Source organism: Denticeps clupeoides, chromosome 5 (genome assembly GCF_900700375.1).
Source record: "Denticeps clupeoides chromosome 5, fDenClu1.1, whole genome shotgun sequence".
Lineage (NCBI taxonomy): Eukaryota > Metazoa > Chordata > Actinopteri > Clupeiformes > Denticipitidae > Denticeps > Denticeps clupeoides.
Window position 1 is genome coordinate 26,898,728 of NC_041711.1, and position 23,009 is coordinate 26,921,736.

General features: G+C 41.6%; 1 protein-coding gene across 5 annotated transcripts in view; it reads right to left on the reverse strand.

Annotated features, from left to right (window-relative positions):
• LOC114789621 (CUB and sushi domain-containing protein 3-like) overlaps positions 1-23,009 on the reverse strand; it is a 139,855-nt gene that overhangs the window by 23,642 nt on the left and 93,204 nt on the right. For 2 of the 5 annotated variants that reach the window (XM_028978791.1, XM_028978789.1), the window contains exons 40-57: positions 22,363-22,479; positions 21,954-22,163; positions 21,356-21,544; positions 19,487-19,664; positions 17,962-18,107; positions 15,101-15,181; positions 14,713-14,826; positions 14,169-14,357; positions 13,312-13,458; positions 12,348-12,536; positions 10,735-10,920; positions 9,675-9,869; positions 8,714-8,887; positions 7,276-7,449; positions 6,505-6,678; positions 5,881-6,066; positions 3,954-4,127; positions 1,071-1,253 (exon numbers count right to left, since the gene is read on the reverse strand). In XM_028978791.1, the coding sequence (XP_028834624.1) occupies positions 1,071-1,253; positions 3,954-4,127; positions 5,881-6,066; positions 6,505-6,678; positions 7,276-7,449; positions 8,714-8,887; positions 9,675-9,869; positions 10,735-10,920; positions 12,348-12,536; positions 13,312-13,458; positions 14,169-14,357; positions 14,713-14,826; positions 15,101-15,181; positions 17,962-18,107; positions 19,487-19,664; positions 21,356-21,544; positions 21,954-22,163; positions 22,363-22,479 (3,006 nt within the window). Of the gene's footprint in view, positions 1-1,070; positions 1,254-3,953; positions 4,128-5,880; positions 6,067-6,504; positions 6,679-7,275; positions 7,450-8,713; positions 8,888-9,674; positions 9,870-10,734; positions 10,921-12,347; positions 12,537-13,299; positions 13,459-14,168; positions 14,358-14,712; positions 14,827-15,100; positions 15,182-17,961; positions 18,108-19,486; positions 19,665-21,355; positions 21,545-21,953; positions 22,164-22,362; positions 22,480-23,009 lie in introns of all 5 variants that reach the window. The other 3 variants (XM_028978790.1, XM_028978788.1, XM_028978792.1) reach the window with 2 other exon arrangements.

A 23,009-nucleotide genomic window follows, 5' to 3' on the forward strand; every position in this document is an offset into this window, starting at 1 on the left:
GGGGGTGTAAAGATTTGTTGATGTAAATGATTAATGCTGCATTACAACTACTGGCTTAAATGGAAATCACCACAATTAAAGGGTGTTTAACTACTTTTTACTTGCAAAGACATACAAAACCTTTTTTGCTTAATCTCTAAACATTCAAACTTTATGACACCTACTTCAAACAAATTCATGTTATATACTGTATATTTCAGACAAATCTAACACTTACACACACACATGCGTACACATTGCACAAAACAATACAAAAAAAAAATATATATATATACATTATAATTTTTTCTTCGTCTAGCACTTAACAATCTCCGAGCATGCTCTTTTCTGACAAGTTAGGCCTTATCGGGGCGCTTAGTTTTGTAAACTCAAAATTCTATAGAAATCGAACAAGAATTGCTGGTGTCTTCCTCTTGTAAGTCGCTTTGGATAAAAGCGTCTGCTAAATAAAGTAAAGTAAAGTAAAGTAAAGTAAAGTATATCAAAAAGGGAAATATGAAATCATTTAAAAATTATGTCATTATGTTGTTTGCTTGTGCCTCATGCTTTCTCTTTAATGTGACAAACACATCATTCCACTGGAACTCAAGACTAGTTGATGTCTATTTAATGGACCAAAGAATTGTTACCCATCCAAAGAAAGGACATTTTAAGGACAAAATTAATGTGAGTCAAATCTGTGATCTGTTTATTTACTTGTTTACTTATAAGAACATCCTCTGTGTGTGGTGATTCAGAAATTTTGGCAGGGGTTAAAAAGAATGCAAAGACTAAAAAGATAAAACAGGAAAAAAATAACGATTTAAAATATTGTAATTTTTCAACCCCCTGAGATGCTTACAGTAGGAATTGAAATGTGAAATGTGAAAGTATAATTATATGAGTTATACAGAGAATGTTACGTGATATGTAAAAATGTGAATACCATACATATTGTATTAAATGTGTAGCTCTTGTTTCTATATCATAAATATTATTAACCATACAAATTTTTTGGTATGTTTATGGCATATAATGCAATCCTAATATGAGATATGTGATAATATGTCCAGTGTTGTGTCAAACCTTACGTTTGCAGGTAGGCTGTTTTCCAGACCAGGTCCCATTAGGGAAGCAGATCCTCTCTGCAGAGCCGTACAGGGTATGACCCGTGTTGCAGGTGAAGCGAACTTTGCTGCGTTGCTGGAAATTGCTTGCCTCTCGGCTGGCGTTGGCCGGAGTGCCGGGGTCTCCACATGACCCAGCGGTATCACCTACAATAAGGGGGTATGGTGGGAAAGACAGAGATATTACAGACAGTAGACGCCTGATCTCACTTCCCCCAGAGCCAAGGAAAAGGATTACAGTATGATCTATCTGAGAGCTAATAAATTCTTTTGAACCTTGTCAACACTGGGCCACCAGCAGAAATGGAGCTTCAGTGATGAGATCAGCTTTCAGTGAAAGATGGAGAGTATGGCACTGTTCATCTCAAAAACTCAGTACTTGTTGAAAACTAAGGTTACACTCCATCACTTCTACTTTGTGGTTGAAAATAGAAAAGCCTCTGATGAACAATTTTTTACCTCAATTAAATTGATATTAATTACATACGTGAATACTTAGCTGCAAATGGTCTCACTGTGCCAATTCAAGCCACGTAAGCATAAAACCCCAGAGATGAGCTCAAGCCATGATTAAAACTAACCAGTGGCAATCCCTGGCACTTCCTGTGAATGCAACATCCTGAATGCGGCATGTCTTAGGTTTCGGATGCAGTGTAATCCTGCCTTCATAAATAAAAAGGAAAGTGTTAAAACGTAACCCCCCTAAATACGCTTCCTTCCTCATGATTTTTCCCCATTAAGAATCTGGGACAATACTTTCCTTCATAAGGCACAGGAGATGAGAGGATAATTCAGCTCATCCTACCGCTGTTCACGCTGCTCTGAAGAACACAGTGTCAAAAGAAGAACCCTGATCAGATGTTCAGTCCAATCCACTTGGGACACTGCATGCACAATGGGCTAAACCCACTGGTGCCAGTGTCTTTGTGAGAAGAAAGTGGGTGTCATACTCATAACTCTCATATGAAACGGCACTTATGCTCCTTAAACCCGATGGAAATAAAGGATATTATAGAGAATCTACAGAGGTCCATGCTTACAGCAATACTGAACAGTATGAAATGCTACAGCATAGTCTTGAGTGCATTATTATTATTATTAATAGACCATGATGGGGGAAAAACATAAGGAAACTATTTATTTATCAGTGGGGAAAAAATACTGGAGTAATTGTTGCTATGCAACATATTTTAAAAAATGCATGCCAATCAATGAGAATTCCAAAAGAATCCAGAGAATCCACAAAGAACTTTGTATGACGCTGATATGTTATCTAAAAACAGCTTCCAAAACATTGAGAGCCCAGAACTATTTGTTAATAATTAGCATAGTAGTTATCAATTAGCATTCCACTGAAGTCCCCCCACCCCCAAAAAATCTGCTGTTGCCTCGAAGTGAACCCAATTTTCAGCAGCACAGATGCACTTTTAAGGAAACTCTGCAGATGTGTTCTGCTTGATGAAACAGATCTGGATCCTTCAGGTCACAACACCACTGTACTGTACACAGCGAGCAGCCGCTTCAGACCAATTATGTAACTGCCAGGAGTTAGTCAGACTTTTCTGCAAAGGTGAGGCATCTCAGAGCACTGCGACAGTTACGACTCACACTAATTGGAACAGTGGTTGGGTGTGAATTTTTAGTCCACCCACCACATGCTCTCAGTCTAGGATAATGAGGCTTTGAAGGCGCTTATGCAATATGGAAGACTGAGAAAAGCAGGGTGCAGTTTCACTCTATGGCCCAGATTCACCTGGCACCAGAAGACCAGATTGATCTTGTTCTCTGTCCAGAGATTCTCTAGGCCTTTGGAGACTGCCATACTGCACCAGCGATATTGGCTGTTTGGCTGAAATCAAACGTCTTTTGTTTAGATAAGTGATTCAAGGGTGGAGAAAAACTGGTACCGCAATCCTGTAGGGGGACAGCAAGGCTTGAAAAAAAACGAAGAGCAAGGACAGGCCGGCACATTCTCAAGAAACATGAAAAACACATCTGTTATGGTATGCTTATTAACCACCTACAGCACAAATAAGATCCAATGGAATTATTCAGCCAGTATCAAGTAACACTACAAAACCTATTCTGGGCTGTGGCTACTGATTGTGGCATATGCCCCACCAATTTCCAGCAACCCTCTGAAATGGAACATCAAAACTATGCAGAGGAGCTGGGAATTATCACAGAGAATAGCGAAGTACTATCCCCACTGGGTTGGAGACTCCAGCACAGAGTAACTCCCCCACACAGAACTCCTCTACACTTTTTTTTTTGGGTCAATGAATTCACCACATGCACTGCTTACAGACAAGTGGTTGCAGGAGGGGCGGGCAGATGCCTCCTTATGGATCAGGAAAGTACATTTGGGAGTCAGACTACGAACGCCGCAGGCATGCGAGCATGGCAGCATGAGGAAGGAGACAAAATGATGTGGAAAAAGGGTCAGAAAACAGCAGATGCTGGAACATGGAGAAGCAGGTGGCTTTGAAGAATGGGACAGAAAGGGAGGCGGAGAGAAGGGGAAAGGAAGGAGTGTGACAGTATAGCAAGAGCGGAGGAGGGAAGCATGGAGGAACAGACATGTCTGCTCTGCTCATTTGTAAGAAATATTAATTCGGATGAAGCAGCTGAGTCATTAGCTCAGGGTCTGCTGCGAGTGCACCGATTAGCCAGGAACCTCATCATGAGGCACTTTTGGGAATTCTGCTGTTTCCCGCATTTTTCACTGGACATCTATTGTCAAGAGCGGAACATAAGAACGTAAAACTCATCCCACTGAAGTGTCCCAGATCGGACCGAAGGAGCCCGCAATTGCGGCCGGCGTTCCCGCGGGATATTCGGACGCACCTGAGCAGTGCGGGAGAGAGGCGCTCCAGTGGCCGTTGAGCTGACAGGTGCGTGACGGCTCTCCCACGATCTCCCGTTCCCCAGAGCAGCTGTACTTCACCGTCGACCCGAAGGTGAATTTCTCCCCAGACAAAATACCGTTGGGAGGGACACCTGGGTGACCACAGTCTATATCTGAAAGAGTACAAAACAGTCAGCCCAAATCAGTCCACCAAACAAACCGACAACCACTTTTCTGCTTAAAACTCATATATATTGTAACTCAAGGAACAATGACCTCAGAAACTGTGCTCAGAAACTCAGAAAATAGGACCCAAAACACATAACTTACAAAAATCACAAAAATAAACCTTAGGCAATAAAAAGTTAAGAGTGTTGAGATCTTAGTACATGTGACTAGCAGATGCAATTACAACTTGCACTGATTTATTTTTCCTATTTGCAGTGTTCTCTCCACAGTCTAGTCGTGTTTACTCAAAAACACGCACACACAAAAAAATTGTTCAGATGTCTTCAGTCTAGTGATATGCTAGTCTGCAGGGCAATGGAGACACGGGATAAAGTGATACTGCGAATCACAACACTGTACAAACGCTTTAGTCAGGTGTGGAAATTTTTTGGGGATTTTGTACAATTATATTCAGATCAATCAATTGATCATGATCAATCAATTATACCAAGAAGGTGATAATAATAATCAATTTTAAATTTAAGTTCAAAGTAAAAAAAAATTATTGTGTTCTCTAATAAGTGCAATCAGAACTGAACTTGATCAAGCTTGACTTTTGATTCCAATTTCATTCTATAATGTCCATCAGTGACTTTCAATTAATCCTGAAAACATCCACAAAAGCCCCTGTGGTCCCCAAGCAAATGGTTTAAATGCACCACCTGGCACCAAAAAGGGGGAAGTTCAGCCAAGTTAAAATAATGTCAGTTTTTTTTTTATTGATTTATTCATTATACATGCTTTATTCAGAGTGTTTTGAATTTAGGCAATAGTTTGTTTGAAATTAACCTGAGAATATTGGGCATATGGGCAGTTTTATTTAGCCACAAGGACGCAAGCCATTGGTTGTGATGAAGCTCGTAGCTCAGTTTTCATGTCCATTAAGTTACACTTACAGTGTATGTTGTTATATTATACTTACAAACCAGTCTGTTACACTTCAGACTTACACTACACTAAGGATTTCTAACGTTTTCTTCTAATACAATTTTAAAAGAGCAATGTATCAATTTTGTTTTGCTGGCAACACTAATATTCAAGTGTGAAGGCAATATCTATGTATTATGACAGGCCAGTTAAAATAAAGTGATGGTGAAATGAGTAAATGCATAAATTGGAGCAATTTCCAAACATTTCTGATCTTGCCGAAAACCAATAGATTAAAGAGTGACATTAAATTCTCAATTTATTGTTCTCTGAGTGTCTTCTCAGCAGAAATGAAAGTTTATTGAAAAACTTTGTGTGTGTGTGTGTGTGTGTGTCTGTGGGGTTGGGTGGATGGGGGGGGTGTTTGTGGAAGGAACTCAGGCTATTTTCATTTGCACTCTTGTCTGTTGTTTAAGCACAAGAGAACAAGAAGCAGGAACACTCAAATCACAGGTTATAAACCAATTAGTCGGTAGGATGTCGATAGAAAATCAAGGCAGCAGCCAATTAAAGCCTCACAGGCAAATGCGCACGACTTGCTAAGTCAGGCCATCAAGACAACTGCCACTGACTCTAAGCCCCCACACTTGATGTATTTTTAAAATAGATGTATATATATTTCATAGCTGAATTGTTTTGAGTCGAGGCATTCATTTCATTTTATTGTTGTGAATCAGAGCAGAGTGAACAGAAGAAAAACCATGAACTGATACTTCATTAACCTTCAACAACCTCAGCTTGAGTGCAGATAAAGACAGGGTTGTGAAGTACCGATGCACTGTGGTAGAGGCTTGTCCCAGTAGCCAACGGGCTGACAGGTGAGAACGGATGATCCGAACAGGTAATGCCCGGGATTGCAGTCGAATGACACCACGGTCCCGAAGGTAAAGTTGCCATGCTCAATTTTACTTTGCCTGATAGAATTGGCTGGAATCCCAGGATCGGTGCAGTTGACCACTGAAAAAGAAAAGAACATTCAGATAAAATAAGAGCCAATAAGCACATGTCAGGAATCTGGCATTTGCATTTAGCAGATTCTGCTAACTGTATTGTAAGTCCTCCGCAGACAAAGCCCAATGAACCCAATAAGTTCCCACAATAAACACAATGCTGAACAGTTAGAAAACACTTTCTTCACGAAAGGTCACAAAGTCACTGGAATTGTGTTTCTGCTGGATATGTTTTTTTTAAGCTAATCATCTGCTGATTTTGTAGGCTAAATTGGTTTTATTCAGAGTGTAATTGCAGTAGCAGAAAGTGGAAACGAAATGGCAAAAGTTACTCTGTGGGAACAAAACAGGTTATTTTAAGCAACTCTCTGCACCGACATTTTGTAACTCATTTGACCGCAGGTAGCTGTAATGAAAATGTGAAACCATGCGGTTTGGCCGCTACCTCTGCAGGTTGGAGGCTGGTGGCTCCACTGCCGATTGGCTTGGCACTGAGCCTGTGACGGCCCTTCCAGGATGTAGCCATTATTACAGGAGAAGATCACCACGTCGTTCAGGTTGAAGCCATCTCCAACCGTGCGTCCATAGATAGGACTACCTGGATGGCCACAACTAATAGCTAAAGCCCAGAGAGACGTGAAAAAGTCAGCCCCCCCAAAAAAAAAGACATTTAAAAAGACTTTAAATAGCACACATGATTTTTTTTTTCTGTGAAATTATGATTGTGTAATCTAGACTGATATTGAAAATTGTAGAGGACAAGGAATAATATTTACTTTGAGCAACTTAATGTTCTCTGGTTTACTTCCACACTAGGTGAATTGGCAGCTCTATAGTTTAGTGTGTGTGTGTGTGTGTGTGTGTGTGTGTGTGTGTGCGCCACGGCCCTGAGCAGGACTAAGTGGATACGGAACGTCAGTGAGTGAGAGGGTGCTGGTTAGCCTAGCTACTAAGTAGCAAGCTTTATTTCATTTTACAATTTGCTTTCATGTTTCTAAGATAAATGTAGTTTTAACAGCACTGCCAATGCAAACACTCTACATGGTCATGCTGATATTGTTAGTCAAAGGATTTATGTGCCCCAAAACTGTGTTTGCATCGGAGCACTTGTTATTTGCCTACACTGGGCTTCTGTTTGTTAGTGTTTATCAGCCTAATACTTTGGGAGCCCAGACATCTTAATGACTTCCACGGACGGCCCTGAGCCAGCACTCACACACGCAGGACGGTAGCTGTCCAGACCAGTTATGATCCTGCTGGCAGATCCTCACTGAAGAGCCGATGAGACGAAAGCCGGGGCTGCACTGGTACACCACCGTGTCTCGGTAGCCAAAGTTCTCCCCAACCACCTGCCCGTTAACTATGGGCTCCGGGATGCCGCAGTGACCCGCTGAGAAAGCACACAAACACTCACGATGATTAAAAAGCTTCATTTCAGCTTGCATACAGGCCAGTGGTTCTTGATTAAGTCACTAAGCTTCCCAGGCAGGCCACATTTTTCAGGTGTGCCGAGAGTAAGACAGGAGAAAATGTGGACTTCTGGGGTGGCCCAAGACTAAAAAAAAATATTGCGGGGAGTGCTATAACTTTTTATATCAGCTCTGCCTCCCTGCAGGAATCCTAAGAGTGCTGATATTTCAGAGTGTCAGCCATCTGTCTCTTTAAATATCATTCAGCCTTATGAATGTTGTTTCACCGTTTACCTCCAAACTGCAAGAGGTCTCTGAATGTCAGCAGCTGGAGCAAGGATGCATCTATTGCATTATGGAACTTAAATATAAAGTTTAAATTCAAGTGAAATCAGAATTATCCAGTAATATCTTGTCTTATATTGGCCAATGGTGTGCTCATCTATACTAGCACTGATGGTTCATGATATAGTGACCCCTGGCACATCATTTTTGTTAATATTCCTGAAAGGTGACTTGTAGTAAAAAAAAAAAAAACTCAGTTAGTGATACTGTGAAATGTTTGTCATGGCATGGCCAGAAAAGACAAGGTACATAATTAAAAAAAGATGAGGTTGAGGCGCTCGTCGGAATCACAGTGCAAGGTCGGTGTAATTATACACATCTACGGGCAACCGGTATCCACATAATCTGTCCATTTTACAACTATGCATTAAAGCCCGTGGTTCTGGCCATATGCTATGAAAGTGACTGAAGCAATTTAGCAACTGCTGTGTCACATTGATGGTACACCATCGCCATAATTACTGCAGGTGCTTACTTGCCTCATGCACAAGTGTGGAAGTCATTTGTATTGGTGACAGGTGTGGCTGTGAAACATAAAGTCACAGAAAAAAAAAAGGGCCATTTCTCTCGGAGATGATGCGACGCAGAAATAAATCTGTGCTTAAGTCTGCTCCAGTCTGCTGCTGGGAGTCTGATCTAATCATGGGAACTTTTCTTGTCCGCACACTTCACTGAATGATCATCTGTACCGCCATGCCAAAGTGCTGCTTTAAGGCAAATTAATGAAGCTCTCATTTTGCCATCCACTTCCCGCTCCAAATCTCATGGTTCATTTCCCATCTCTGTTTTTTTTTTTAGGGTGTGTGAATGGAATTACACTCAAAGGCACTTGGGCAATCTGTTCTCTGTGTGGAATATAGGGGGAGAAAAGCTAGACAAACACGACGTGGGACGCTGTACCCAGGCAGAGGGCCTCTGTTCCACTCCACAGTCCTGAGGCCAGGCACTCTCGCACGGTGGAGCCCACCAGGATATAGCCGGAGTTGCAGGTGAAAATAGCCGATGCGCCAAAGGTCGTCTGCGTCCCGATTTTCCTCCCGTTTGGTGGAGTGGCCAGTTCCCCACATGAAATAACTGCAGCACAGAGGACAGTAAGTGTGACAAGAGCAGGCAGTCAGTCAAGACTGTGATTTACCCCCCCCCAGTTCGAGAGACTTTATTTCTCCCTGCGCACTCTGTGGTTGGGGGAGGCTTTTTTGGTTCACTAAAAGTCTTATGATTGTTTTATGATTATGACTCTCTGATTAACAAAGCTCATTTCATTTCGGAGGCACCACCTCTGGCATCCGTCTTCAGAAGTGACAGGTGGGCGTCTGGAAGTGTTTCAGTTACTGAACTAAGCAGAGACCATTATTTCCTATCCTGCTGAGTTTTGCTGTGTGACTGTCCTTTGATATTTGTCACTATATAAAATTGCCATTCCCTTTCCTTGCCCACAGATGAAAAGTGGATTGTGCCTGTGATAGTGTGTGTGATAAAGTGCTCTTATTGCTGCTATTCTATGTTTCAGGTTGCACCCTCTCATCCTGCTGTGGCAAAAAGCCCTCAGATAATTCATCATTTCTACAGTAAATACATATTTTGAAATTTCACATTAAAGGGGTTGCCTGTCTTTAGACGCATCTGAGATCTTCACTTATGGTGAGCAAGGTTGTCACTGGTCCACAACCTTAACACAAAATGAATATGCATTCAGTAAATCTGACTATGACTGATAACAGCAGATAAAAGCAGCTCCATTGGATATGATCTGGATAATGCAGAACGAAACCATATCCAGCATATAATGGGTACTGAGTCTGATCTTATCAGAGTACTATTTCACTGGTGAGAATAGGAATGAAAAGGCAGCGTTCCGTACCCTTGCAGCGAGGACGTTCATTTCGCCAGCTCCACGTCCCATTGGAAGTGCAGTGAATGTGGGCGGGGCCCAGACGATGGTAGCCAGGGTTACAGGTGAAAGCTATTTTGGTTCCGTACTCATAGCGAGAGCCATTCACTATTTTCCATTTCCCATGATCCAGAGTAAACGAGCCGATGCTAGGACACACCACAACTGTCAGGGGGTAAAAACAGACACCCACAGGTAAATCGCCATAAATGTCACATCACCATGTCTGATTAACATCCAAATCCCAAGTGGATTGTGATAGTACCGGTGTCATTTGTGTGACAGGTTTGTCAATGACCTCATGGGAAATCATTCTGAACGGCAGCGTACTGTTTATATGTTAACCTTTCCTGAAGCGCTGTAGCCTGCTCTTTAGCTTACATGAGCACTACATTTGTTTTCAGTCCTTGGACATTACATCCTTTGGTACATCCTTACATAATCTCAAATTGAATATTGGTATTGTACTCTTGTCAATCACTGTTCCATATAAATATCACACAAACATTTTTAACAAATGATTTGCACATTTGCCAAAGAATTCATGAATTTTTTTTTTATAGCCCTAACAATTACAATTTACAAGAAACAATGCAGCTGTTTAAAATAGAAATGTGTGGCAAACTATAGAAAACAAGTGGTCACCACAACCTCGAAACTAAGGCTAAATTTCTAAATGTAAAATGGTTGAGATCTGACTGAAGGTCATAATATATAAATGACATCATTTTCATAACCATCATCAACCATTCGGCTGTGCATGTGTTCTGTGGGAGGTGGTATTCTGAAATATGAATTCCTTCTAAACTTCCCCGAAAAGGGACAAGCGGTATGAAACCATGCCAGCAAAATGTCTCTCTACTCACTGATTCAGATCTTTCCTCTGTCACCATCTGTAACTGGCATGAATAATCAAAGTGGAACAGAAAGTGCCGATTCATTTTGCCCAGTGAAAATATGACAACCTGACTTTGTAAGAGTCATGTTTCTGATGTTCTCCATCAGAGGAGAGGCCGACTGTTGTGCTCACCTGTGCAGCGGGGGATTTTGTTGTGGCTGCTCCAGAGGCCGTCCGCCTGGCAGACCGTGCTGGTCACCTCTTTGGAGGAGAGCCTGAATCCGTCATTACAGAAGTAGGTTGCCCGAGTGCCTACAGAATAATCTGGAGCCAGCACGCCTCCATTCGCAGGTGCCGCAGCCATCCCGCAGGACACAGCTGGGTGAAAAGGGCCACAGGATGTCGGAGGTAATATCAGCTTTATGTTTATTACAGCAGTAAGTCTGATTTATAGCTGGATGCCGGAGGCCTATAAGCCTACGATGTTAAAGTCAGCATCAGAGACACGAGGTCACCCTAAGTGCTTGACTGAAATCTAAAAACAACAACTTAGGCATGTGTTTTGGTTTGTAAAAACTAGTGAAAAAGTCATTTATTTTCAAAAATTATAAAAAAAAACATCCAGCCCTTCACCCCCAAACCACATGCTGACAGTTTAAATAACCATACCTCTCAGAGATTTGAAACATTTTTTCATTGATCATATTTGACAATACACTATATATAGAGTACACACACACACACACACACACACACACACACACACACACACACACACATATAAGGAATAGCTGAAATTAAGAGGCCACTTTGAATTAAATGACAAATTAGGGGAGCAAATTATCTAATTTTGCATTCGTTTTTTTATATGAGCATAACATCCACGAATTTATAATTAGCCATTGGGACACTTATATCCTATTATATGATTAATCAGATTTTGAACAAACTAGATGAATAACTATAAACTTACAAAATTGCATTTTTACTAGAGATTTGAATCCTACTTTATGTAGCATGTTTCACAATAAGCAGAGAGCCGTGTGGCCCTCAAAGTCCACACCATCAGTTTCTTTCATTCAACGGCAGCTTATCTTAACAACTAGATCATTGTTCACCTTGTTACAATGACCAGGAATTGATCTCTGAATCTCACTAAACTTTGCAGTTAAACCTTACAGTTGAAGTGGCTTTACTACAATCAGAATGGGACATGAAGCTGATGTAGCAGAAATTTTCATTTATCTATGCAACAGCAAAATAGCTTAACAAAGCAACATTGATATACACTATGAAACCTAATGTGATTATCAAACACTTAAATCTAATCAAACAAATCAAACCAAACAATACTGCGACTTGGGCACTAATTGGGCACTTATGAGGAGAATGATTTTGTCATCTAGTGGCACTAAAGTTAGCTCAAACAAAAGCAGTCTGATTTTCACTTAACATCAAAACTGGCAACTCATTTAATAAAAATCTTTGTTCACCCTGGAAAGAGATATTTCAAACAGTAAAATGAAAGTCGAGATCTGAACCATTTCACAGTCTAATGTGTCATACATACATTTAGAAGATTTAGAAGATTTCGAAGATTCTCACACACTCGCAAATCAAAATGCAAATCATACTGTTGTAATGTCAAGGCTCAAAAAGATTTGTCTGCAACTATGAAATCATTAGCAAATCGTCTGTAGAAAAGGTCAGTATATTGCAATATAGCCCACCACCCATTATATTACACCCAGTCTGAGCCCAGTTACAGCACCGGTACCTGATCGAAAACACTGTAGGGTCTTTACCTTGGCATGCTGGCACCGAGGCGTCCCAGGTGAGATACCCATAAGGCGTCTTCCTGCAGACAGCCATGCCTTTACCAATCAGGCGATAGCCGCGATCACAGGCCCAGCGCACCACGCTGTTGACGTGTCCTCCAGTCTGGCTCACAACAAAGCCATGCTGGGGGGAATCCGGAGTGCTGCAGTACATTGCTGATGAGGACACATGAGGTTTTAGCAACACAAATGCTATTCAGTAGGACAAGCACGCGTGCACAGATTAAAGGTATAGAAAGCACTTGGGTAAATAATCATTTACCACGAGGATAGACCCGGGCATGGCATACATTTAATCGGTTTTCCTCCCTCCTTCTGTTCCATGGAAAAACAATGGAAACTTGTCACACATAACGTACCAAAATTAAATTGTAAATCAAGTCATGAATTGTGGCTACCTCTTACAAATACAATTCCCTCAGGATGTTGCAGGAACAAGAAAAAAAAGACCCTGTAGAGGTCTCTTTGAAGATTTTTGTGCCTGGCAACTAAACATATAGAGTGAACAGAACAAAGCAGGGTGTCAGACTCCATTCTTGGAGGATCATCTGTGATTCAGAAAAGCCTTTAAAACCCACTTATGCACCAGCTGTCCAGAAATTGAGTTTGACAACCCTGGAGACACCCTGGAGAATAAACATACATTGACAAGTACAGACTAATATATTTGAATCTACAGAGATGAGCTAAAAGCACATCCGACATGGTGATGAAAAGGTGAGCCCTTGAAAAGGCAGACGGACATATGTGTGACAGGCTGACGAATGGATTAAATGATGGCTCTTTGACAAATAAACTATGTGACAAACACAGGCAAAGTGGAAGAAGTATGAATGGTTCTACATAAACACTTAGAGAAACAAAGCAATACAAAAAACATCCATGCAGCTAAAAGGAAATAACAATAGGGGATACATACTTTGATACTCACCCACGTATGTGATACGGAAGCCCTTTCGGTTCGTCCCATGGTCAGAGGACCAGCGAAGGAGCAGCTGGTGGCCTGTGGTGGTGATGTTGAAGGGCACTGTGAGGTCACCGCTGAAGGTGGCCAGACTCGGGCTGTAAATGTTTGGCCCTGAAGAGCAAAGATCACAGTTATTAAAAGGCAAATTAAATTCCGTCTATGCATTTCTATGTACCATTTATTTAAAGTTTTAGGACATTTACGTTTATTGCAAACTGTTATAACGACTATTGCAAATTCACTAGCAGTCAAAAGGTTGGATGCACCTACTCTGTAGCGGTTATGGAGACTAAAATGACTAAAGTATTTTTTGGAGCAGGAAAAAGTGAAGTATTTTTTTTATCAGAGCTTTTTTTTCCCATATTGTCATCATCATTATGATGTGCTCATTAACATGAGTGAAACATAAGAAAGTATTCAGCATAAACCCTCATCCCTGTTGTCTAACTTACATTCTAAAATGTAAATAATGCAAGTATGTGCATCCAAGCCATGTCCCTATGATGCATTATACAGTTGTTATAAACAGTTCTACTACAAGAGCTGAAGTAGAGCTGAGGAGATGTCTGGGAGTCATACTTTAACCCTCTCACCAAAAGCAGAATGTTAAAATATAGGAGACAAATCTTTGAAGTTACTAATGAGGAAATACATTGTGTCTGACAAGACAGCTAATTAGACACCAGTTGGTGTAGGGGTTTACAGAGAAGGGATTAGGCAAAGGTTATGACAATGTCAAGACATTCTGGACTGGGAAAGAACAGCTTAATGATGACATTTCCAATGTGTTGTGTCAAAGCCAATAATTTCAGCAGACTGACCATCAAAGATCTCAAGGATGTCAAACTCCTTCTCAGTCTGGAAGAGCTCAAAGTGAAGAGTGATGTTGTAGCCTTTCTCTACATTGATGAGCCATGAGCACATCTGGAGGTTTGGGTAGTTGTCTGGGAAACCGGGGCTCAGAATCATGCCAGTGGAGTCAAAGAGCACCTCATTGTCTGGACACTGCACTGTGGACATTAATAATAATAAATTGCGAACATAGTTAAACATGAGTGACGTACATACTGGCCTGAATTCCATGACATAATGTAAACAAGCAAGAAAAATGTAGTGGAAAAACCCAAATAAATGGACGAGTGGAATTGTAAGATGGACTCAAAATGAAAACAGATTACTCTCGCCTTGGCCTAAAGATATTCAGCTGGCCGGCAAAGACCATTATGTGACCACAACATCAACCCAAACCAGAAAATTAGAAATAGCATGTCTAAATAAGCAAACTGGTAACCAATTTGGAGCCCCTAAATTAGAAGGCGTCTGGAAATTGGTGCAATTGGGCGTGAAATGTGCTGTCAAACCAACCTTGGCAGTGTGGAGGGGGTCCATCCATCTGAAGCCGCTCACCCAGCCTACAAGTCAGGATTTCGTTGCCCACCAGAGTAAAGCCTGGCAGGCAGCGGTATCTGATGATGTCTCCTGTTGAGTAATTACACACAGCCCCTGGTTTTCACTGCCACCATCACAAACCAATTGTCATCAGCACATTCCCTAATTAAGACCTGACAAGTCACTAGCAGCCCGCTAATGAAAACAAATGTGACCGCTAAAGCTTTTATTTTGTCAACAGTGCTGGGCGAGTTATGGACGGTGGACATGAATGGCTGTTTACGGAAACATGCAGGAACGCACCTGTTCTGTACCCGCCACAGGCTCTCAGATGCTGACATGTGATCGATGCATGGATTTTTACCTATTTGGAATTCCTCGTCATCGGTCAGGATCTCAGCGTTGGCCACATCTGGTGGGGGCTGGCAGACCCTGAGCTGGTATGCTACGCACAGGGAAAACACAGGGATGTTAGAGCATGACACCAAGCTTTAAATGATGCAGTCACAGCTCTGATCTTGCAGGATGTCATAACTGTGCCAGTCACAATTAGTCACAAAAACTGGAGTACAATGGCACATATATACACGGCTCAAAAAAATAAAGCCGTGGTTCTGCAGGTGGTGACCACAGACCACTCCTCAGTTCCTATGCTTTGTGGCTGATGTTTTGGTCACTTCTGAGTGCCAGCGGTGCTCTCACACTAGTGGTAGAATGAGGCGGAGTCTACAACCCACAGGTAGTGCAGCTCATCCAGGATGGCACATCAATGTGATCTGTGGCAAAAAGGTTTGCTGTTTCTGTCAGTGTAGTGTCCAGAGCATGGAGGCACTACCAGGAGACAGGCCAGTACATCAGGAAATGTGGAGGAGGTCATAGGGGGGCAATAACCCAGCAGCAGGACCACTACCTCCACCTCTGTGCAAGGAGGAACAGGAGGAGCACTACCAGAACCCTGCAAAATGACCTCCAGCAGGCTACAAATGTGCATGTGCCTGCTCAAATGGTCAGGAACAGACTCCATGAGGGCGGAATGAGGGCCAAACATCCACAAGTAGGGGTTGTTCAACCTAATGCACGACAATGTTAGACCTCATGCGACTGGAGTGTGTCAGCAGATGCTGTAAGACAAAGACATTGATGCTATGGACTGGCCCTCCCGTTCCCCAGACCTGAATCCAATCGAGCACATCTGGGATTTCATCAAAGTTGAATCAGACTATAGTGTGTTTTTCCACTTTAATTTTGAGTGTGACTCCAAATCCAGATGTGACAGGTTGATAAATTTGATTTCCCTTGATAATTTCTGTGTGATTTTGTTGTCAGCACATTCAACTATGTATAAAGAACTAAGTATTTAATAAGAATATTTCATTCATTCAGATCTTGGATGTCGTTTTTGTATTCCCTTTATTTTTTTGAGCAGTGTATTTAACTTAAGACTCTTCTATAATTTTCCTCTGCAGCCTTCATGTAAACTATGAATTGTTGAAGTGCTTTGTCTACCCAACACACAATAATTTTTACCGATCGACAGAGCAACAAGACGCAAACATCCATTCTCTTGTGCTGATTGGCAAGTGTTGGCACACCGCAATCAAGTGATTCTATTTAGGTCATCTGATGTTTGCTCCCGGTAATCTGCGGCACAGCCACAACAATTGAACAATTGCTTAGAACAGTAAACAGTTTATCCAATGGAATTACTGCAGGTTGTTGCTGTGATTCAAGTAGTCCATACAAAATGTAAATTTTTTTTTATGGTTTTACAAGCACACCGAACTAGTTCTAATCCACAGGCTGTGTCTCACGTAAACAGGCAAACCCAAAGGAGAATAAATCGATAAAATGTCATTTACAGCGTAGACAGTGCAATCCCTCATTAAAGTGAAGTGACTTCGCAGTGTTGTGAGTCTCTCACCATAGGATGGAACCCAATGATTTTATTGTTTTGGAATTTTCATTATTTTATTAGATCGACTGTGATTATGGCATTAATTGTTGTGATTAATTCATATATATATTCGTTAGCTTCCTGTGTCAGGTTCTAAACGATGACACAGATTCAAAATTCATCCTAGCCAGACACAATACCTACATAATGAGGGAGATAGCCAGCAAAGGGCTGTTTTAGGGCAGATTCAGATGATGCATGCTTTGCATGCATATTTATTTTATTTTAAAATAGAGCACCTTGGCAACGCGCTTGCGTTGTGCCTGTGTGCATCTTTTTTCACGGTGCAAATGAGAACATGGTACCATCTGACATGCAGGTCACAGCATTTTAGGGCACACCGTTTAAAAGTAAAATATCTTGACTGACTGAACAACTGAAAAATGTAATTTGCACAAAATGTTATTTCCATTCATTTACTGTCAGAGTCTGCAGGGTGTTTTATTTTAAAACAATGACCAGATCATCACTTGTCCTCATCACTTGCCATTCCTCTGCCATTGTTTAAAATATCTATTATAGCAATAGATTAATCATGAAGAATACAAAAAAAGTGATTTTATCAACATATCTATTTCTACATAATGGCATCCGATTAAGAATACCACTTGTACCAAACTGTGCCACTTGTACCAAAAGGCTTGCAAAAGTAAATTTAATGGTGTACTGGTCTGTAACCCATCTACATCTGATGACTTGCACTTCCAGAAACTGCCTGGCCTGCTCACTGATATTTGCAGCCAGCTGATCATTGCCAGGTCATGGGTTCAGGAACAGAGAACAAATTTGAACAGCTATTCACAGCAGTGCTTATATAATAATGTCTCCTTCCTATTCCAGTTTCACTTTTTTCACTAAGTGCAGCAGACCATTGTTCACGAAAAATCTCTCACTCATTTTGAACAAGCCTGTATAACATTTTTATTATAAAGATAACCCGGAACATAATGAGATGTCAAGTGCCCAACTGGAACCCAGGCTAACTCTGCAGAACCATCTGTGTGATTCCCTCATTTTAAAGGCCTTTCATTTAATTTTGGTTGTGACCCATACTGGCCTGCAAACTGCTTGTTTATTCGATTCTGGAGCGTGACCACATTGATTTATACCTAATGCTCTCTGCATGGGTGAGAATCAAAATGAAGAAGCACATGAGCCGCTGTGTGACACGCAACAGTAAATAAATTAAATAAATAAATAGATTCCCTCAGTATCAGGAAACATGAGTGCACCGTTGCTACTGTTGCAGTGGCCACCAGAGACACACTCACCATGGTAACTGAGAACAAAGAAGCCGCAGTTGCTGAAGTCACTGTGGAACTTCAACAGGATTTGATTGGAGGTGCTGTGGACAGCCTCCTGGGCTGAGCTCCCGCTGAAATGGCCAATCTGTGGGGAGCCCTGGTCAGGGCCGTCCCTGGAGAGGAAGCAGCGAAGTGAGGAAGCGAATCGCTCAATACCACAATGGCCAGAATGAGCTGACCTTGAATGGGTGGCTCGATCAAGATGCTGTCAGTACTGTGCCAGCACAGAGGCTTTTGCCTTTTATCTTTTAAAGGCACGCAAGTGGCCTTTCTGTGACAGGGTGGTCTGTTCAGCCTCTACACTAACAACACTTTATATACCAGATGTGTTTCTGGTAATATGCTCCACAGTGTTAGACAATCCCTGGCTAGTTCATTATGATTTCTGTGCGGTATTTATTAAGTGTTTGTTGGTACTGGCCATTTTATGCAAATACACATAAATACGTAATTTTACCTTTATATCATTAGCCATCATCAAACCACTGTACATTAAATCTAAATAAAGAGGCATTGCAAGTGCTAAATAAAGGTCTTGAAGCTCCTTGACCTTGATTGTCTTTAGTTTGTTCATTTTTAATACATTACCATTTACTAAATGAGCATATGACGTAAACACATTTAAGGCCAATGAACAGGTGATGGGAATATCATTAATTATCTTGTTATAATGACCTATGACATGAAGGTATGATCAGTTAGCTCTTGAAGTTGGTGTTATGGAAGCAAGAAGTGTAAGGATCTGAGTTACTTTGACAAGGACTAAAGTGTGATGTCTGGGTTAGATAATCTACAAAAATGCATGTCTCTACAAAACTGCAGGTCCAGTCTGGAGTGGTTTATTTCAAGCAGAAGTGGTCTAAGGGGAACCATATACAGGGTCACGAGTGTCTATAAGCTCACTGAGGTGTGCGCAGAATGAAAGCTAGCCTGTCTGATCCCACAGAGGGATTACTGTAGCACAGACTGCTGAAATCCATAATTACAGAAAGGTGTTAGAACACACAGTGCATCACAGCTTCCTACAGAGCCCAGTCAGAGTGTCCATGCACACTGGGACCACCTAGTTTCAGTGTTGTGGTTAAATATGATATTTTAGTATAGAAAGGGGTTTTAGTAAGTTTTAGTAAGGTAGTTAACATTGTATGTAACATTGTTCTCAAGATCAACATTAAGTTTACAAATCCTGACCTATTCTGATAGTTGCCATTGTAAAAAATTAAATGAGATTTGTTTCTAAAAAATACTGAGTGTCTTTTCACTTGTCTGTGATATGAGATAGAATCCAGAAAGAGAAACAACATGACTCTTTCTCAGAACAGTCCCTTCTTTGAAGTGAACGAACCTCTGCAACAAGGAATTACCTTTGAAGTTCCTCCCTCTTTCCATTTGGGGATCATCTATAAATGTTACCCAGTGTAAATCTGGAACACTGACTAAAAGGTAAACCTCTGCAAAAATATTGGCCTAAATGCTTGGACAGCAAGCTTACCAAACTGTAATGTAGTCATAGATTAACTCTGTTTGGAGGACAGTGAAGTTGACATAGATGCCATTCCCAGGAGGTACCCTGATGTTCCACATGCAGTCCTGAAAGTTGGGATACACAGCTGGGTGCCCAGGAGAGTATATGGTCCCATGGAGAGATGTAACATTTCCCCCACACAGTGCTGAAAACAACATGATACAGTAATATTACATTTACATCACAGTAACACCAAGTCTGTAATACTACATATAAGCAGGATAGGAGGGCTACAAGCTGTCCTCTCTACAGGACATGAACATCTCCTGGACCCCGAAGTGGACTGAGAAGAGTGCTACTGATCCCTCCCACACCAGACACAAACCTTTTGAAACACTTTCCAGAACCCATCCTGACTAGACACCATAAAGCCTTGGACACTGCTATCAAGGCCACTCACTAATGTGCATCCCCCATCCCCATTATATACGCTTAATACATATTTTTGCATAAAGGTTTATTTATATTCATATTATATAAATATTCACTCTACCTACAAAGGGTATGGAAAATATTCAGATCCCCTTTCATTTTTCACCCTTTTTATATTGCAGCTAATTATTTCCTCATTAATGTACACACAGCACCCCATATAGAATTGTTGACATTTTTTCAGATTTATTAAGAAAAACTGAAATATCACATGGTCCTAAGTATTTTCTATGACACTCATAGGTGCTGTCCATTTTTTGATCACCCTTGAGGTTCTACACCTTCATTTGAGTCCAGCTGTGTTGGATTATACTGTCTGGACACCTGTCTATATAAGACCTTACATCTCACAAAGCATGTCAGAACAAATGAGAATCATGAGGTCAAATGAACTGCCTGAAGAGCTCAGAGACAGAACTGTGGCAAGGCACAGATCTGGCCAAGGTTACAAAAAAATTCTGCTGCACTTATGGTAATCCTTAAATGGAAGACGTTTGGGATGACCAGAACCCTTCCTAAAGCTGGATGTCCAGCCAAACTGAGCTATCGTGGAGAAGAGCCTTGGTGAGAGAGGTAAAGAAGAACCCAAAGATCACTGTGGCTGAGCTCCAGAGATGCAGTCGGGAGACCATCACTGCAGCCCTCCACCAGTCGGGGCTTTATGGCAGAGTGGCCCAATGGAAGCCTTTCCTCAGTGCAAGACACATGAAAGCCCGCATGGAGAAATGAGAAGTGTTACGTATGGAGAAAACCAGGCACTGCTCATAACTTGTCCAATACATTCCCAGCAGTGAAGCATGGTGGTAGCAGCATCATGCTGTGTGGGGGAGTTTTGCAGCTGCAGGGACAGGAGGACTGGTTGCAATCTAGGGGAAAGAGGAATGCGGCCAAGTACAGGGATATCCTGGATGAAAACCTTCACCAAAGTGCTCAGGACCTCAGACTGAGCCGAAGGTTTAACTTCCAACAAGACAATGACCCTAAGCACACAGCTAAAATAAAGAAGGGAGCTTCTACTTAGGACCATCTGATATTTCAGTTTTTCTTTGTTAATAAATCTGCAAAAATTAAAAAACTTCTGTGATTTTCAGTCAATAATGGGGTGCTGTGAGTACATTAACAAGGAAAAAGAAGGAACAGAATGATTTTAGCAAATGGCTGCAAAATAACAAAGAGAGAAAATTTTAAGTCTGAATACTTTCCACTGTATTGTTTTTGCAGTTACATGCTGAAATGCCTTTTTTAAGTTAAATTCAGATCCCCCTAAATACCATTGAACTGGCAGATTGTGTATTTGTATTTAATTGTGTATTTATTAGTCTGTACATATAATTTACACAATTTCAATGCACATATGGAAAATTGTGTATTTCACATTTTAATGAAGATACATTGGTAGGTTACCTTCACACTGAGGCACTGGATGGTTCCAGTTCCTGCTGATGCCGTGAAGGCAGGTGAGTGAAGTCTCACCAATCAAGGTGTACCCTGGCAAGCACTCAAAGGAAATAGTCATCCCCACTCCAAAATCGCTGCCTATCACCAGCCCATTGCGAAATGGCCGTGGGTCAGGGCATCTCTGCAGCTCATACGCTGTGGAAGAACAGGAAGCAACTTGAATGAACTTTGGCACACCATATCCTATCCACATCAGGCTTAAATCAACCAAGACATTTCAAATGCACTCTTTCTAATTAAGGGGTTTTTAACAAGTCCAACTTTACACAGATGAGCCCTCAAGGGATGCTCACAGAATCCCAAGTGTTGCATTGAGAGTGCATCCTTAATACAAGCATAGGAGGCATCAACAAAAGTCTCAATGACGGAAATTGTTTACCCAGGTGAGGAGAAAAAGGCAAGATTACCACAGTTAATGCCTCACAATTTAGCCAATTCCCAAATCCTTAATATGGGCCTGAATGTGGCCTACTGGGGTGTAGCCACTGACAGCAGGAACGGTGGAGGGCTCATGATATCGGTGGAAGCAGATAATCCTCTTTACCCTCGTAAGCGATGTGGAAGCCAGCCTTGTTCTGGGAATAGTCGCTGTGGAAGATGAAGCTGGTCTCATGGGTTGTGCTGAAGAAGGATTCCGGAACAGTGGATCCACTGAACCTGTTGATTATGGAGCTGGCATCTGGCACCCCGCTGCGCACCTCCAGGTAGTCGTGCACAGCCTCCGTGGAGAAGTTTAGGAACTGTAAATGAATTCCTGCAGGAAAACAGTGCGAGCATGTACTTACAGCTTAATTTGTCAATATGGAAAACAGATCTAAAATATATATAACTGGAACATAACATGGATAAAATATGTATAACAAGAAAACCACTCATCCAGATAATGAAACAAAATAGCAGTGAAACAAAATAGCATCCTGTAATTGTACTGCATACATCTGAGTTTTACTCACCAAAGCCAATGGGGAGTTTTACTGTCCAGATGCAGTCAAGGCCACTTGGGTAATTTCCAGGAAAACCAGGGCTCAATATCACCCCAGTGAACTCGGTCAAGAAGCCGCCACACTGGGCTGGTGAACAGAACAACTCATAAAAATACGGTCAGTGGCTGAAATGATGGGTCAGAAGATGAGGCTAAATGAATGTTGCACAGCAATCCAGGCACTAAGATTGCAAGCATATGGAGGAGGGAAAAGGTCTGCACGATACCTGTGTTAGTGCACGTGCCTGCACACACACTTTAATAACCTGGGTAAACTGAATGGCCCCTCTGAATGACTGTCCATTTGCAGTACTTTAAAAAGGCTAAATTGAAATGTCAATACTCTACATTGAACATTCCATTTGCTCCCCAGGAGCACAGATCAATTCAGCCTTCAGCATCGTGGCCATTCACACATTCTTGCACTGTCTGGACTATGTAAAGGCAGAGCTCATTCAGCTTAAAATAGCCGGTGCCCAAGTCTCTCGTGTAAATAAACAATCTCGACTCAAATAGCACTGTCTCCGAATTTGAAAGCAGTTTAGCCCCTTGTCACAGTTGTTCACACAGAATGGAAACCTTGCAGTTCAGCTGTGCTGCTAACAGCACTTCAGAACA